At 40.1% G+C, this 18,797-nt stretch overlaps 1 protein-coding gene across 14 annotated transcripts in view; it reads left to right on the top strand.

Annotated features, from left to right (window-relative positions):
- Window positions 1-18,797, top strand: part of TIAM2 (TIAM Rac1 associated GEF 2) — a 170,621-nt gene that overhangs the window by 149,350 nt on the left and 2,474 nt on the right. For all 14 annotated transcript variants that reach the window (XM_050710027.1, XM_050710016.1, XM_050710020.1 and 11 more), the window contains 10 exons: window positions 8,362-8,541; window positions 10,026-10,094; window positions 10,467-10,592; window positions 11,842-11,950; window positions 12,600-12,779; window positions 13,821-13,939; window positions 15,164-15,272; window positions 16,930-16,988; window positions 17,797-17,902; window positions 18,451-18,538. In XM_050710027.1, coding sequence (XP_050565984.1) covers window positions 8,362-8,541; window positions 10,026-10,094; window positions 10,467-10,592; window positions 11,842-11,950; window positions 12,600-12,779; window positions 13,821-13,939; window positions 15,164-15,272; window positions 16,930-16,988; window positions 17,797-17,902; window positions 18,451-18,538 — 1,145 coding nt within the window. The remainder of the gene's footprint in view (window positions 1-8,361; window positions 8,542-10,025; window positions 10,095-10,466; window positions 10,593-11,841; window positions 11,951-12,599; window positions 12,780-13,820; window positions 13,940-15,163; window positions 15,273-16,929; window positions 16,989-17,796; window positions 17,903-18,450; window positions 18,539-18,797) is intronic.

The following is an 18,797-nucleotide window of genomic DNA, read 5'->3' as shown; positions in this document are numbered from 1 at the left end:
TGTTTTAGTTTCCGTTTTTTTACCTTTTGATTTATCCCAGTCCCTCAACAGGAGTTGGAAATATTACTAAAACATTGTTTTTTTTTTTTCCTAATGAACACACGTTAAAAAAAATCTGTTAATTGGTAACATCTTTTAGCTGGCATATGGCTAGCTAATAACTCAGGCTTAATTAGCAAATCTGGGGAAGAATAACTTCCTAATATGGAATTAAAAAGTCCTGTCCTGTTTGTTTTTTGTTTTTTGTTTTTTTTAAATCAAGATTGACGACATCGCTTGGACCTCAAATTTGGCAGCCTTTTTTTTTTTTTTTTCCGGTCCCAGTGGATGCACTGTGTTTTTAATATATATCTGTTACAAAAACAGAGCTTGAAGTTGCCACAACTCATGCTGATTTTAAAAACAAAGCTGAAACAATGCCTTTCGTGACAGTATAGATAAACTCTTGATAAATGTTGACCTGACATCTGTCACTGATTTTTTCAGCACCATGTGTGGTACTGTAAACATTTGGTTTCAGAAAACTAGTGATATTTTTTTTCCTTTTTTTCATTCTTGAACTTGATCAGTGGATCCCTAGTATCTGTGGACTACTGCAGAAGCAACCACGAATGATGGATAAGAAATGTAATATGTATATGCTACACGGTGGTCCATGTAATTGGATTTTTATACCAGGCTGTGTATCCTGAAAAATCTGACTCCTTTGAGACCATTCCTTCAGTTTTCTGTTGCACAGTTGTCTTGCCCAGTAAATCTGATATCTGTCTGCAAAATAGCCCAGTCCTTAAAAAACATCAGCTAAATGAACGGTTCCTACTCCTTTGATGTGTTCTGTGTGCTTTATCAGCAGCATGTTGTTTCAGGGAGCCAGCATCCTTGTTCTTCTGATAGTGTGCTGCCCGGCTGCTGAGCTATATGGTTTGGCAAATGCTGAGCTGTCAAGTTGTGCTAACGGTTTGGAAAGAGATGCATGTAAGTTTAATTGCAGTAATTAAAGGAGAAGGCTATGTTATTCCCTTGCTTGTAGAGAGGTGAATATCCTTGAAACCTCTGAAGTAGCACACTCATAACCAAGGATATAGGCGCCCAGGCTTAGTGTGTCATCTGGATGCAAGAAAAAGGGTTGTGAGAGAGCAAAGAGGTGGTTGGCAAGGGCAGTGCTGAATGAAGCCTTATATCTTAGCATCCTGGCACCCTAACAGTGCTGTAATAGAGAGAACATGGGAGTTACTGTGTTTTATTATGCCACTGGTATAGTTCTCCTTTTATTAATGAATTGCTTGTCAGTCTTGTAACTCTTCAGCTCCATGGTGTAATGTCCTATAATGTTATATTCAAAGTTGCATTGTGCTTAGAATAGTCTGTGGACTTGATTGTTTTGCGTAAATATATCAACATGGGTACTTTTACTTTCAAGCCTGAATTTATTACTGAGCACAGTTTACATTTCTTTTTATTGATGTAATTACTATGAGAAAGTTCAAACAAAGGACAAGCACAATTATGTGAACAAATCTTGCAGAGAGCTGCCTATTTGTTTCTCATTTTATCATTGTAAGTTCATTTGTATGCCACACCATTTAGTGGCATATACCCTTGACAGAGCATCAGTACCATTGATAATTCACACTGACCTTCAGGGCAGTCAGCACCCTCTAGATATTTTTAGGTATTTGGCTAATTTTCTCAAAGCACCTGATGTTTTGTGTTTATGCAGTAAATTTCACAGGCAGAAAGGCAGGTACATTTCTGGGGAGATAAAACCCACATTCCCTTGCTATAACTGCACTTTGTCCAGCATTTGCTACATCAGGCAATGTATAAAAAATCTTCTCATCTGGCAGGTTTTCACTGTGTTTGTAGTAATAACGGGAGGCATGGCAGTTTCTTGTGTCCCATTTAAACTGGGACGTTGACAGTGTTTTGTTAATCTGCTGCACAAAAGGAAAAACTTGTGCACTGTGTTTGCATGTGCTGGCACGCTGTGGCTGAGCACAGAGAGAAGGTGTGCTCGTGGGAGACCGAAGCGTCCCTGCCTTCCTTTAGACGGGCCCTTTCCTTTGGCAAACTTTGTATTCACGAGCCACAATGCCCGCCTTCAGGAGGAGTAAAACCAGAGCGAAGAGTTTAGCGTTGGCTCGCAAAACCCAGCAGCAGGCAGCAGCAGCTTACGGCTCCCTGCACAGGATGTTTTCTATGGTGAGTTCATCAGCGGCGGCCGGGAGGGCTGGGGTGGGGGACCGGGCTGCATGCCCCTGCCAGGGTCTCTGTGCTTGGTGAATAGCAGCTCCGATAATCAGGGAGTGGATGCTGGTAACGTGCACTCGGTGGGTGAGTTTATATCAGTGTGCTGCACTGGAAAAGGTTTGGGCTTTCTGAATTTTTTGGGGGGGGGGGTGTTGGTTGGTTGTGTATGCTGCTTGCTACTGAGCTCCAGCAAATGGTTATTTCTTGTGTCTGTCAGAGAAAGGACTAAGTGACGATCCGGATTTTGACAAGAGGTGGGATGGTTTTAACATGATTCTTCAGGAAAATTTGGAAATATCCGCAGCATTAATTTTGACCAGTTTTAACCATTTCCCTGGTTTTTGACAAGTAGTTTGGGATTGTAGAAAAAACATGGAAAAATTAAGAACTCCAATCAAGGAATGTCTGGGAAATATAAGAAGACAGTAAATATATTACACAGATGGTAGAAAAATACACGAGCCTTCTGTATTAAAGATTGGCAGCATCAGGATAAGGACCTGGGAAAGGGGAGAGACAATACTTTCACAGGGTCAGGGTGTGGGAAAGTCTGCATTTTGTGCTTTGATGTTACCTGATGAGAGTCTCCGTCCTTGTTGTGACTTGGGCTGTCAGGGTTCCTCTCTCTTTGCTTTTTTTTATGCTCTTTTCCCTTGTCTTTACATTTTGCGTGGTCAGGGTTTAACCTTGTGCGATGGAAATGATTTCTGGTTTGCATTTACCTTTGATATGCCTTGGATCCAATGACTTCAGTGAGTGATTTCCAGAGAAGCTGAGCACAGCATCTGCGAGCTCAGCAGGAGCTGCTGCTCCTTGGGGCCAGGCTGCTGCAGGCTCTTGGGCCCAGACCCCATCTCACAGACTTGGCTTACAACTCGCGTTTCCACTGAACACCAAAGTCACCCGAGGTTCTTTCTGTGTAGCCAAGGAGAAAGATGGGCAAGGGAGGGCTCTGGTTTCCCACCACACAATTCATGTTATTGTACCTTAGGCACCGAGTCAGATGAATTGTGCCTTAGTTGGCTTGCAGAGCCCTGCATTCGGCCTTCTTTCAGGCCTTGCCCTCTGCTGTCAAGAAGGAGTTAGGGGAGCAGCAAACCCTCTTCTTACTGCACTTTTGATTTCTGCGTAAGTTTGGTGATACCTTCATGCATTACCAGCACAGGATAACTTTGCTAATGTAAATCTCACTGAAACTGGGAAGTTCTGACTGAAAGACATTATTTCTCCTTGACTATTTCCCTTTAGCAATTTGTAAAGTGTTCTAATTAAAAGGCAGGCAAGAAAAACAGCTAAACAGAAAAGACCCCCAGAATTTCAGCAGTGTCGGTCAGGAACAATTTCATCTTCTAAGTGGCCTTGAAGTTGTGGAAAAAAAAAGAAAGACCAAAAGAGAAGTTGTGATGAGTGAATCTACTACTTTAACTTCTATTGCCCAAAGCTGAGCAGCAGCCTTGCCCAGAAACCCATGGTGAAAATCCCACAAGGCTGTTTTCAGTAAAAGTGTGCTGAATTTCTTCTGTCTTAATAAACAGTTTAGAGGAGTGCCTGTACTGTATTGGTGTCCAACATGCGTCTGCTTTCTTCAGCAGTCTTGCAGATCTAAGGCTATCCAGTCTTTTGCATTACTTGGTTACAAAGTATTTGCCAGACTGAGGGTGACAGAGAAGTCTGTACAGTGATAGACACACAAAACATGATGGCTGCTAGGCCTGCCTTTGTTCTGGAGAGAAATGTCTTCTGATACAAAAGGAACATGATGGACACCTCCAATGGCTTTCCTTCTTCACAATGAGGGGTGTAAAAATGTCTTTGGCTAGTTGCTCTTTCTGAAAATCCCATGTAATTGTGTTTCTTCTGCTGACTGGTGCTTCCAGTCTTACTTCCTGGAAAAATATACACCAGACAGCTCTGGGCTATAAGCTGCTCATTTTTAAAGGATACAAGACTAATCTGTTTCAGCAGCTTGCTTTCTGAGCATATGCTTCCTCTTTAGATAAAGAATTCAAAGGGTTAGTGATCTGCACATTGGTGTGGTCAGTGTCCTCCACAAGGGTACAGGAATCTGGAAACTTGTCAAAGGACATGCTCCGTTGTAACCTTCCCAAGGAATCTTCCTCAGCCTGAAGAATTTTGTAAGCCTATTCAATATTTTCCCTTTCCATCACTTTAAAAAACAACACACAAAACACCACCACTACCAACAACAAAAAAAAAACCACACCAAACCCTACTGACAGAGTACATGAGGTGTATAAAGGAGAGTAGAATAAACAGCAGTGAGCAGAGACACCGTAACACTAATTGACCTTGTGCAGCATTTTTTCTCAATCACTATCATTTAGTAGAAAGTCACGGGGTAGCCATGAAATTGTTGTGCTAAAGCTTAACCACTGCTGATTAATGTCTTCTGCACTCTCACCAATTAATTTTATGGAGACTTTTAATTCTGGTGGGGATAGCACAGCCGCAGATGATGATATGCTTGTCTGCAAGGAGCAAAGAAAATCTGTAAGACATTCCTTGTAAGAGTGTCTTTTGTTCACTTTGAAGGAATAATCTCTAATATTTCTTCTCATGAACATTATAGAAAATGGGACATGCTTCATTTTACAAGCTGAGCACCACTGTAGTGGTTGACAGCTATGGGTCAAGCTGACAATTATGTGGACTGGAACTTTCCCTGCTAAGTTTGCTGTGAACAATTCTCATTTATAAGGAATACTCCATGCAAAAGGATGTGGGACCTAATTATGAGTCATAAACATACAGGGATGAAAAAGAGTTTCTCAAGGCTGTTTCTACATATATTTCCATTTTTTAGCAGCTGAGAGTTTATGGGACAAGAAGCTTCCTCCCTTGACTGCTGAGTCTGGTAGAAGGGTTTACACAGCTTTGTTGGAAAATCTGTGAAAGCAGCCAATAAAGTGGAGAAGTGCTGCTTAACTTGATTCTGGAATGCAAGTACTAGCTTTTCGTCAAACCTTGCATAACCTCCTATTCTCTTTCCCAACTTTGCCATTCAAATCTAACACTACTAGTCTGAGTTTTTGGATCTTTAGCCTTATCTGTCTGCTGTCCAGAGCCAAAGATAAGCTGAAGCTGCTTTGCAGTTTCCTACAACTGTTGCTGAAAGTGGCATACATGAGCTCAAGTGATGGATTATGGGGAAGGTTTGTTGCTTCCATTGTATGCTCTTCTCTATACCCAGCTGCATTGCAGCCTTGGCCACAGTCAGTCACCTGGGCTTTTCTATCCACCAACTAACAATTTTATTCTGATGGGCTGCATGCTATAAAGTTTGGCATAGACCATTTTTTACTAAGAACTCACAGTCGTGGCCTTGTGCAAATAAAAGAAGCTGTGTGCTCGAGGACTTTACCAGACGTATTTGAGAGTCAAATTGCCAGTGTTAGGTGCTGCAGTGCCATTTTCAGAGCAAATTCAGGGTTAATTCCCACCTTAACTCAAGGATGCAGTGTCAACTTGGGGCTCCACTTGAGGCTTCCTGGTTCAAGGATACTGGACTGCTAAACTCTGCTTTGACACCCAAAAAGCCAAGGTAGCTTTGAAATTCCACTTGCAAGCAGTAACAGGGCAGAGGCTGGGCCTTTCCTGCCCACCCACCTGCTATAAAAGATGTGTTCTTAGGGGTTGTCGTTAGAGCCCTCCTAGTTAGATGTTTTAAAGAGCAGGACATTGTTTGGTGTGGGAGGTGGAAACCAGCATCCAGAGCTGCATAAAAGGATAGGGATCCCAACCCAGGTGGTAGGGGAGTTTTGGAAAGAAACAGGGAGCAAGAGTTATTTTTATTCCTTTCCATTTGTTCATCATTATGAAGTTCCTCATGAATACTGTGCTTTTGGTCCAGAATCCAATGTACACCTTGTGGCTTCACTGGCAACATGTATTCTTACATCTTCTATGGTTCTTGCAATGTGTAGGAGTGGATGTGCAATAACTTACGTGTGTGTAACTTCTGATTGAGTAGCCTTTCATGGTTCTTGGTGGCAGATACAGCTCCAGCCCAAAACCCGAGGGTATGGATGACATGCAGCGTGTTCTCCGGCATCTGCCTTTCCTACCCCTTTGTGCTGTGGTGATTGAGGAGGAATAGAGAACTTTGTACTCCTCCTGGTAAAACTATGCATGATGATGATGTTTATGACTGGCTTTCAGTAGGCCGTCTCATGTCCTTGATCTAGTACCCTTGATCAGGCATCATGTTAATGTAAATCAGGCTGCCCACACACACCTTGAGCTGTAGACAGCGCAAAACCTGAGTCATTCAGATACAAACGCAAAACTTTGACATCAAAAACAACGAAAACAAAACTCAAGTACTTTAGAGCTATTTAGAAGTTGTTTTAAAATCCCCCCCCCCACCATTTACTAAATGAAGTTATGATTTATTTTCAAAACACTAAATATTTTAAGTAGCACAGAGGTGTTTTTTCTTTTTTCTTTTTTCTTTTAACATACTCCATCGGTGTGTATCTGTAATTCCAACAAACACCATTCAGTTCACATTTCATTTTGTCAGGTCCTAATAAATGCTGTAAATACAGTACGTATCTGAATTTCAGAGTCCTGAAAGCTGTCATTAGATAGGATTGTGGAGGATGGTTTCATATCTTAGTGATGGAAGTAACAACTTTTTTTAGAGGTGGTGGCATTGCTCAAAACTGGAGGCTGGGAAGCTCTGGAGTGATACAGACTACGTGGCAAGTTTTTGACATTTTAACATTTATTTCCAACAGAGAGGTGTGAGGGATGTATCTGTTTTTTTCACGTGAATGGCTGAGATTTAATATTGCTAGTACATTTAGCCTCCACCTTACAGAGGGTTTAGTATAGCCCAGTTCCATTTCAGAATAACTTCTGCATTTGCTCATTTGATGACACAGGATGTTGGTGAACTTCGCAGTTCCACATAATCAGTGGTGAATCAGGAGATCCAAAAAGGGTCACTTGAAACAGCTTTCACACAAAATGAGTACAGATCAAGACAGTTCTGAAATGCACTCATGCCCTGATTTCTTCAATGAAACAAGATTTCCACTTGAAATAAGGCAGCATTCATGTAGTCCTCATTTGAGTGCATTCACTAAATAGGAAATAATCAGTGGAACAGCATGTGCAACTGTCCACTATCTCGGAGAGAGTGCGTAAGACAGAAGCACTTAAGAAAAATTGTTTCATGTAGTATAAAGAGGTGGATACCAACAGTTGCTAAGGTAGAACTGGGTAATGGTAGCAATATTCTAGGAAAATGTTAGCAATATTCAGGAAAATATTATATATGAAAGAGAACAGTGGAATGATTTTCAATCTAAGCATTATTGCCTGAAAAAGCTGCTCTCAGGTACTAGTGGTGGTCATGCAAAAGCAAACTACACAACCATTTCATAGTGTCAGAAAATCTCTTTTTCCTCCATCTTTGCTTTACAAGATTAACTGTTGCTGTTCCGACTCCAACTTGTCTTGAAATATTGCAGTTTTTTCCCCATATTTATCATTCTTCTAAAAAACTTCAAAAATTTAGGTTTCCATTTCTCATTTTTGAAAGCAAAATAAACATCTTTTGACAATCCAGGCCTTTTGAACAAAAAACCACACACACACACCAACCTCCCTAACCCTCCCCCAGGTCAACCAGCAACAAAGCCACACGTCACAATACAGGTAGCAGACAACAAATACAAGTTATTCTGGATGCTTAAAAGATCTTTATCTACCAATTCCTTCTATTCTGAAGTAGTGATTGTTGCAAGAGAGGTGGAAATAGTGTGATGCTATTGTCAAAAGAATCAAATCGTGATATATCTGAATGCTCTCCCATCTTTTGCATCTCACAAGCTTGTATGTAAAGACTCTAAATTCTTTGCACTGCAAAAGCGCTAGAAAGTTTTTATTTAATTTTACTGTTATGATCTAGATAGATCTGTTACAAATTCAAGCTGTTCAAAGCTATCAGGATATGCATTTGACAAAAATCAGCACATGCTCTGGAGCCTGAATTTGGAACAAGAGCAAAATATGAGGAATTTAAAAATAATTATAGTACAGTTTGTATTCTAAAACATCAGTGCTTGTCTCTTCATTTATCAGAGTGCAGAACAGATCAGCGCATTGTGCCGAAACTTCCAAGAAGTCCAGGCGAGCAGTATGGAAGGACAGAAGGATAACCAGGATCCACCTCCACGACCACTGGCTCGCCACCTTTCTGATGCAGAGAGATTGAGGAAAGTCATCCAGGAACTTATGGACACTGAGAAATCCTATGTCAAGGTAATAAATAAAGAGAAAGCCTGGCTAGCTACACCCTTCTTTTTGAGGCTGGCCATGACTTATAGATGCTCTTAATATATTTCATGCTTACCTTTATGTAACGAGGGTCATAACATACAGAGTCTGCTTACTTAAATTGTTCCTGTTGTTTTAATAAGCTGTTATAGAGGCTGTATTTTAGTCAATTTGTATTTATATTGGAAAGTGGTAATTTGTAGGGAGTAGTTATCTGCAGTATTTGAACACTGGAGTCTTCCAGGGGATTTTTCCATAGTTTTCAAAATGAAAATAAATCCTGGTAGAACAGAACAGTCTCCTACAAATTATTAAAAAAAGTGTAACTGTGGAAAATAGTGCTTAATTATTTTTGAATCAGCAAAGCTAAAAGACACAACTCCAGTTGCTTGTAACATCATATATTTTATGTCTCCTTTGACTGATAAGCCCATAATTTGTTAGATATGTCTCTTCTTCTTATAAATTCAAAATTCATTTGGCTGAATGCCAAAAGAAATGTGATAGGCTTGATATCATTGACCTTCAGCAAGGAGGAATCATTTACCTGATCTCAAAAAACATACTTAGTGATATCAGCACTTGCTGCAGTAATGTGTATGGAAAACAAGAGAAAACACTTTCAGGCTGTTGTTTTTAGAGTATCCACCCACACTAATACAACCATATGCTGTAAAGTTTGAGGAAACTTTACTGAACATGATCCCCTGTGTATGTCCAGCTGGTGTTTCTGATAGAGAAATCACTTGAACAAAGGAGGCATGACCATGGAGGTCACTGAAACGTGCAGTAGTACCAGGCAAAATCCTAGCAGATTGTAAATGCTCATTATGGGGTTCTCAAAGAGATGCCCATTATTCCTTCTCCATAAGAATTTCTGCCGTTTCTTTTCTCAGGGTCACAGAGCCCTGCAGTGTGGGCCCCAACCTTGCCGCCATGCTTTGGTGTGGGATAGTAAGTCTTCAAAAGTGGCACCAATTCTTTGAAGAAGTGACTGAAACAGCCCCTAATTATGGCTCCCTGACAATATAACTGAATGCTTTAATACCTATAGGATTTTAAAATGTTGTATGTCCTTACAAATATTAGTGCTGCTGTTTAAATGAGTGGCTATTTATATGGTTTATCTAACATGCATGATTAAAACATTGATGCTGTTCACATACACAGACCTTTGTACTCTTTAGAAAGCCACCACCTGTAACATTTTCTCCTCATGCTATACTAAAACATAATTTGTTATAATCAGTCTGTAAAGCCTTAAGGATGAAACACAAACATTACACTGAAATCAATTTGCTTTTAATTTAGCAATCACTTTAGTGCTAACAACACACAGGTGACTTTGTTACAGAAAAGGAATTTTATCTCTAGCTTACTCCTGAAAATTACGTGTAATCCCACAGTTGTCATATAAAGGGCAGTTTCAAACTGTTACATAAAAAGTGAATAAATTCTGTTTCTTGCAGGACTTAAGCTGCCTCTTTGAGCTATACCTGGAGCCTCTTCAAAATGAAACCTTCCTTACCCAAGATGAGGTGAGGGAATAACTGAAAGATATTCTTTTCATTCTTTTATGGGTTAAGACCTTGGCATTTGGGTTTTTCATTGCTGAGAGCACAAGAGAAAAGGAAAACAAAGAACATAACAATAGGAATTACACCAGTCAGTGCCTTTCTGTTTGGTGCATGCGTCACTCTTTTTAAATGGTAATTGTTCTGACTTAACTGCTAAGAAATCTTTGGGGTTTTGTAACAGCTTTTTTATAAAACCCATTCAAAAAGTATTAATGAAGATGTTACTGGCCTTTGTGACCTCTTTGTGTGTGGCGTCTCCTTAGCAGACTGTTTTCTCAAGACCACAGTTAGATGTATGCAGTGCTGTACTTCATAGCCTGATGTTTTTCACAGATGGAGTCGTTGTTCGGCAGCCTGCCAGAAATGCTGGATTTTCAGAAGGTGTTTCTGGAGACCCTGGAAGATGGAATATCTTCTTCCTCAGATTTTAATACACTGGAAACACCATCCCAGTTCCGGGTAAATATTTGGTCATTAAATACCTCTCAATGTGCCTGGAAATGTTTGTGGAAATCCAGCTTTAAAACTCTGTTTCATATGGTTGCTTTTATGTTTGAAGCATTACTTTGGATTACAGACACCTATTCAGCAGTGGAAGATAAGCGCTATTTTCCATGGTTTTATCTTCCTCTTTCCCGTGGCAGAGGATGTAAAATGGGAGATGCAGAGTAGTCATACTTCTGAGTGTGCTATGAAGTTGCAGCGCTTACGTGATGCATCACTTTTGTAGAAAGGTTTTTGTCGCTGTGCTGAATTCTTCCCTGCCTTGTGCTCCCCGCTATGCCCAGTTCACTCGCTACAGACTGGAAACTTTTCCTGTTAAATGCAGCACGAGTTTCTCATGCTGCGAGGTCTAAGAGGGTGTATGAAGTGTGGATGACTGTAGACTGTGCCCTTGTTGTGCTGTCTCCCTCCGTGGCACCACTCAGTACCTGACATAACTGGAGGAAGAAGGTTCCCCAGAGATGTTGTCACTGTCACAGAGCTGGGCGAGACTGCTGGCAGGTCTCCCTGACACTTGCTGCCTTTTGTGGAGCAAACATTGATTAAAAAGAGGGGAGAGGGCTGCTCTCCTCCTCCTCTTTCTCCTCCCCCTCCTCCTCCTTCACTACTTCTTGTCTTTGCTTTGGGAAGCTTTTTTCTAAAAAGATCTCCCTCGTGATTCAGTCCCTCCCACATCTTCCCATCCTCCCCTTCATCCAAGAGAATGAGAGGTGCCCTGTAATTACCACCTGCCTCAAAGAAGGAAAACAGTTGGAAAGCAATCCTGTGTTTGTTTTATGCTGTCCCTTCTGGCTTTGGTGCTTCTATGCCTTGCTTCCAAGTGCTCATGTGTTTTCTCAGCACAACATACCCTATTGAGTGTCTTGTTGATTTTTGTTCCTATGCCACCTCAAAGATACAGTAAGTCAGTGTCTACAGTGGTGTTATCTACTCAGGGAGAACTGAGGAAAAAATGCAGGCTTTGCCTAAATAGGCTGAACTCCACACCCTAAGAAAAACACAGAAACATCACAGAACTACTACCAGTAATGTATTCATGTAATATATATATATATATAAAACTATATATATATATATATATATAATATAGGATATAGAAATAAAGATAGTAGATATTCACATCGTTGAGCCTCTGTGTTATGTGCCTGACCATTTATTTTGGATTCTAGTGATGAAGTAAATACTTTGATTGTGTTGATTTCAGAAATTGCTGTTTTCCCTTGGAGGATCCTTTCTGTATTATGCTGACCACTTTAAACTGTACAGTGGCTTCTGTGCCAACCACATCAAAGTTCAGAAAGTTCTCGAGAGAGGTAATTTATTGTCTTCATTACTGTAATTCATTAGCATGAATTTAAATGTCAGTGAAGCGCTGTAACAAATCTCCTTGACTTGCAGAGAATATTGGTACAAAGCAAGGTACAAAGCAAGGGCTAATAGGGTATCTTTCAATAGAATAGCTGAGATCTGCAGTTCTGCTAAAGCATGGTATAGAACTGAAGGGATTTCTTTTGTGACAACTAAGCACTAGCCTGAAGGGCAACAAAAATGTCTGGCCACAAGTTTGTGCTGTCTGCAGATGCAGCTCATGCTCCAAAAAGCAGCAGCTGGATTTGGTTTGTATATGCTTGCATGTTAAGGGATGGATGTCAATCAAAGCTGCAACAAATGGTGGAGTAAGCGAGGAATTACTTCCTCTGCTATCACTTTTTTTTTTTAATTTGATGTAGAACAGGTCTGCAGTGCAGTGGAAAAATGATACTGAAGGATAATGTCACTTTGAAATAGTTATTCTGTTAGCCCTTCTGTATATTATTTAATGCAGGAAATGATTATGAAGTGAATAGTGTAAAGCACCTATTGAAAAATGTGAGACTTTTGGTGCTGGTTACACATTGCAATTCTGTGCTTTCAAACTATTACTTCCATGTTCAGCTGACCGACTGTTTTATTTGTATTTAGCCAAAACAGATAGTGCCTTTAAGGCCTTTCTGGATGCTCGCAATCCCACAAAGCAACACTCTTCTACACTGGAGTCATATCTCATAAAGCCTGTTCAGAGAGTGCTGAAATACCCTCTGCTTTTAAAAGAGCTGGTGTCTCTGACCGACAACGAGAGTGAGGAGCACTATCATTTGACAGGTAACTTCTTGCATTCCTCTACTGGATTGAATATGAGATAAGTTTGTTTTCCAAGCTTTTCTGAAGATCCAGGTAGTCATTCTGGTAGACAGCACAAAACTCATCAAAACCTAGAGAATTTCCTCCCTCTCATTAAAAATAGCAAGTAGCTTTCTTGTGCTTTTAGCAGAAATTCCCACGTGGTGTGTCCAAATCCCTGTGAGAGGTATATATGCCCAGGATTTGTCATGACAAATAGGACTGGGGTCTTTCTCCTGAATTCTTTTGACAGGAGCACATCAGATCATTGTGTTGTTCTTGCACCTGGGAAACACTGACCAAAGTTTTTCTAGGCTCAGATGCTTGGGACTTCACCCTGGCAAATTCCAGTTCAGGTCTGTCAGCAGCTCACAGATGAAAGTCCAGAGATTTATTTTATGGATCGATTTTCATTTTAACAAAATAGATTCAGGCCAAATATACTGTCAGCAAAATCTCAAAAGGCTGTTACTGACTTCAAATGGAGCTTCTAGTACTGATTCTTTGCCATTACAACGAGTCTGGGGGTGACTCAATTGCAGGTCAGGGGAAATGCCAAGCTGCTAAAAGACTATACCATTAAGAGCTGGTAGAACTAGAGAAACTAAGTGCCCTTCTCCAAGTCCTCTGTGGATTAAGGGTGTAGATTACTCTGGAGAGCCTAGTGGCCCCATTTATACAAAATGCAAAACTTAATCGTGTTTACTATCATGCTGTTGTGAGCCCCCAAATATACGAATATTCATCACTAGATCACATTGCAGTCTTTTTCCGGTACTTAAGAGATCAGACGAGCATTTTTCACTTACTCTGATCAGAAAGCATACTTTTCTGCAGTTGCTATGAGAAGCACTGATCTAAATCTAAAATTCTGTTCACAAACCCTTGGAATCCTGCAAAAGTTTGGCTGCTTCAAGCCAAATTCATTCAATAATTCAAGCCAAATTCATTCAATAAAAAATGTCATGTTTAGAAAATACAATTGAATTACATAGCTGTCTATGAAATTTTTAAACCTTACAGAAGCACTGAAGGCAATGGAAAAAGTAGCAAGTCACATCAATGAGATGCAGAAGATTTATGAAGATTATGGCACTGTATTTGATCAACTGGTTGCAGATCAAAGTGGAACAGAGAAGGAGGTAAGAGAAGGAACACGTTTTATTCACTCCTGAAGCGTTATCCCACTAGCTGTTTGGTGCCTTCATCTTTCCTGAAGTAATTCTGGGAACTTATTTGTGCTGGGCATCATTCATTCTCCTTTAATATTGTGACTTCTTTTTCATATATCCCTGTGAAGTTTCTTTTTGTCACTAGGTTACAGTAAAAATTTTCAGACAGCTGCCAGAGCTGCCTTCTGGACTGACAAGAATTGCAAGCAGGCATAAACACAGTTTTCAATAGCAAAAAATAAAGACATCCTCCTTCTCTCAAATGCTGCAGAGATTATCTATGCCCAAAGGCATTTAGATTTTATGCTTCAGACTTCTTAAGTTCTTAAGACTTTTTTTTTCCACCCGTATAAAGGAAAGTGGCAATTCTAGGGGATTCACATTAATGTCTGTTACTCTCATTCTCTACACTTCTGGTGCTGAGGCATCCATGAGTATCTGACAGAGCAAAAGCAATTAGTTGAATGAACTGTGTGCACACATCTCCCTGAACTGGGGCAGCAAGGTCTCAGCTTAGCCATTTACATTAAATGATTACTAATCAGATCAAATCAGTAAAGGTGGAGATCAGATATGAAAGATGCCAGCTCAGTTGTTTTATTTCCTCGTAAAGCCAAATTGCCCTCCACTGGCTATGTAGTTTCCCATTATTTATAGGAAACAAACCTGACAGCCTGAGGGATTCTTCAGTTTCACGTTGTGGTCCACCGAAGAAAGAAGAGCCTTGGAGAACAAGGCCTCCATTAATTTTGCCATTGGCAGCATCATTAATACTAATTACTCCATAGAAATTAAAGATACGTACAGCTAATAAATCAGGCAGTTCACAACTGGCTATACATAAATGACAGGTCATCAGATCAACTTAATATTCTTCTAAGTTATTAATAGCAAGAACTTCTATGCAGCTTCCGTAACTTAGGTGCTATTACTTTTTATGTTATTATCTATTTTTAAAAGGGAATTACTCATGCTTTCCTGCCTTAGCGTAAATCTGTCTTGCTAAAGACAGTAACATACAGTACAGTAAATCTATTACAGTAACATTGCATACAGTAAATAAACACATCCTCAGTGTTATCAATGTGTACTCACTTTAACATTTTACTCACATCTGTGGATCACAGCATTGATGTATCAATTGTTTATATTTTTATTGTCTATATTTTTATTTATTGTTATAATTTCATGCAGGTGACCGAGCTTTCCATGGGAGAACTTCTGATGCACTCTACAGTTTCCTGGCTGAATCCTTTTCCATCGTTGGGCAAAGCAAGAAAAGACCTTGAACTTACAGTGTTTGGTAAGTGTCTTCCTTCAGGACTCTCTGCTCTTTTAGATCTAGCTATCTAGGCTAGACTTGTATCTGAAAACATACACAGAACTGTAAGACTTCCTAACATGAAAAGTTTCCGTTCATTTATTTGGTGTTACTGTTTGATCCAACCTCAGCTGCTCTATGTGTAATCTATGGAAAACAGTGATTTTCAAGAGACAATATTCTCTCTAGAACAATATGCTAAATCAGTCTTTCAAAGGAGACTTGTAGGAAAATGGAGATTTATTCCATTCCTGGCAATCCAGCCTCACCTCTGTTTTACAACTGTTGCATCAAAATGTGTTGTCTGGCAATCTCCATACAGGTTATTTTAACCTGAAAAATGGAAGTGGAAATGAGAGCATACAACCAAACATTTCACTGAATAGTATATATATTGTTAATCATTTAATAATTACCTGAGTAATCAAAAGGTTCCAGTCAAACATGCTACGCACTTATCCATTTCTTAAAAAACAAACAAACAAACAAACAAAAAATAACAACAAAAAAACACTTTTCTTTAAAATGTCATTTAAGAAGACAAGTTTCTCTTCCTCAGGGCTGTCAAGTACTCCTCCCCTTGAAAAGCATGACAGATTAGGGGAGGGCATGCTTCCCTCTAGAAGAACGAGCAGGAGCATTTCCACAAGTTCACTTGAATGAGCTTCTCAGTGATCCACACATGCCAGACACTTGAGCCCAGGAACTGGGAGTTCTCAGCAGGACATGTATGAATGAAAGGACTCTGGACTGATGCCTAGTTTAGACTGCTCATCTGTCACTTGGGAAGTTTTATTCCCACTTCAAAAACTGTGTGGGCAGCATGGAAAATGCACCCAAAATGTGGGACTGAGGAAAACTATGCCAAGCTCTGGGGTAAATGTGCTCGCTGTGGCTGTGTCCTGGCTCCTGTAGGCCTGAGACCCAGCTGCCTATCATTGCCTCTCTCTCCTCTTCCACTGGAAGGAAATGTGGATGCATGGGCAAAGGATAGAACTATACAGCCTTCAAATCCAATCTGGGATGCAGGACTGATCTGGAGAGCCATCCCATAGCTCAGGTGCGGCTTGAATGCACCTGTTTTTCTGTTCCCTCTTTATTGATTAGAGAGAACATGTCCCCGCCTCATAGGAGGCTGAGAGAGTAGATAACATGAGTGAACCACTCCAGTCAGATGCTGTGGAAGACAGTTTCCAACTGAACAAAACGCTGACCTGCAGGAAGAACAGACTTACCATCCTTTTTCACACTCCTCTCTTGGTATAGGCATATCACTTCACTCACTCCATTCGAGTGCATGCATCTATTCCAAAAAGAACACCTGGACTTTTACATTTAAACTACATCTGCTGTATTTGGTTATGTGAAGACTTTCAGGAGACAGGCTGGTGGTAGTTTCAGAATAAAGGTGCAGAATGGCTTCATCCTAAATGTTCACCACAAAATCTGAAGTTGCTATTGTATGAACAAGTATAGAATGAAAAAGTCAGTTGTCACTTTAATACAGGGCAGATGCTTCTCAATCAGTACACTTATCTTACCCTCTGACTATAATATTCAGCTTCTTCAAGATATTCTCATCAAATATTACACCTGTAATTAACAGTAGTTTTCTTTTTTTTTTTTTTTTTTTTTGTAGTCTTTAAGAGGGCTGTAATACTGGTGTATAAGGAGAACTACAAACTGAAAAAGAAAATGGTAAGTCTGGTGTCAGTTAAGTGATAAATATTTATACCCAGGATCCAGCTGCAGTGTAAGATGCACCACCAGTGCTGAAGAGGAGTGACTGTGGTAAAATGCCACCTTCTCTCACTGGGCTGGAATTTTAGCTAGTACAGCTAACGCAAATTCTCAGTATCTATGCAACAATAAGTATTTTTGGTTGTTTAGTAAGCAGCACCATCTCCTCTGTGTGAGCCACACGCTAGTTCTGCCAGGTGGAATATGAAACACTGCCATGTAGGAATCATGTTCTTTCAGATGGCATTTTTGGTGGCCAGCGTTAACACAGCGAGGGTTAAGAACCACTGTTTATAGACCCTTGATTGCTTTGAAAGGAAAGGGAGCACTATAAATATAACCTACTCTGGCCCCATTTACAAAACTGTAATACTGAAGCAGCAACCTGTATACCTTGAGTACCAGTGGTGAAGTACTGCAACCTGCAAACTGTAACAGATGGAGGGGCTTTAAAAGTAGCAGTAGCTACATGATTAATGTATTCTGCTAGTCTACAGTTGGGTTTCTTCATGGGAAATTTGTACCCTAGCACCACTTATATGTAAAGTATTTTTTTAATTCATTAAAAACAAATGCTTTTAAAAGTTGAAACAATTACAAATTCCAAAGCTGTGTCTATCACCATTTCAACTACATTTACAATGTAGGGTACTGAAGGAAAAAGCCTAACTGCACTTTCTCCTGAGAGGTGGGTCCTTCTAAAACTAAACCAAAAATACTTCTTTGACTTCTGCTTCTTAGAAATATCCTTTCTTTGTTTTTGCAGCCTACTAATGTTCGTGCTGGACATACGTATGGTGACTTGGATCCATTTAAGTTCCGCTGGCTGATTCCTTTATCTGCTCTTCAAGTCCGACTGGGTAACACAGCAGGTAATTTCCTTGCACTGAATACTTTGGAATGAAGAGTTTTCTGGGATTCTGTGTTACTGCTGCTCCTATTCATCTTTTTGGAGCCTCTGGAAACAGGTGTTGAGAAAGTAATATCTACTGTTGTCTCTGCCCTAAGGGGGCACAGAGTTGATTCATAAATGCTCTCCATTTGATACGCTGACTTCGTCTCTCTTCTTCCACAAGTTCAGGAAGGTGTAAAATGATGTGAAGGAATGACAGAATAGAAATACCCCATGAAAAGATACTGTGAACAGGGTGGGCATTTACCTTCGTTGACATCTTGGTGATGCCTTTACGCTTTTGTGTGTGCTAACTCTTGCATTTTTCCAAATGTGGGAAAGTTGACTGCATAATCTGTGGTAGTATAGGGCTGTAGTTTTGTTTTCTCTCTGAGTTGATCTTTGTGATCCTATCCAGTTGTGTATCTTGTGTAAAGTGTCACTAGAGGAAGGAGCTCTACACTGCTCTTTCTAATACCAATGGTTTTGTGAAGTAAATACAAAAATAATGCTTCCTTCCATGCACAGGAACAGAGAACAGCTGTATCTGGGAACTGATTCACACAAAGTCAGAGCTAGAAGGCAGGCCAGAAACAATTTTTCAGCTGTGCAGCAGGTAAGCTTTACGTGGAGGTTGTACTTGACAAATTACATTAATGGATTTAAAAAAGTAAGAGCTCCTCTCCTACCCCCCGTGACCTTTGCATCAGCACTTCTGAAGCATGTCTCATTCTTTAAATCCAGGCACTATGCCAGTGTTTAACTGCGTAAAATATAACAGTTTGAAATTAGAGTGAACTTGGTGCAGTGATCCAATGTCAGAAATCTGCACAGGCATATGATGATAAATGCCAGTATGATCTGGGCAAAGTAAC

This window comes from Cygnus atratus, chromosome 3, assembly GCF_013377495.2.
Source record: "Cygnus atratus isolate AKBS03 ecotype Queensland, Australia chromosome 3, CAtr_DNAZoo_HiC_assembly, whole genome shotgun sequence".
In the NCBI taxonomy this organism is placed as follows: domain Eukaryota; kingdom Metazoa; phylum Chordata; class Aves; order Anseriformes; family Anatidae; genus Cygnus; species Cygnus atratus.
The sequence above is the reverse complement of the archived record's forward strand: the minus strand, read 5'-3'. Positions and strand labels throughout refer to the sequence as shown.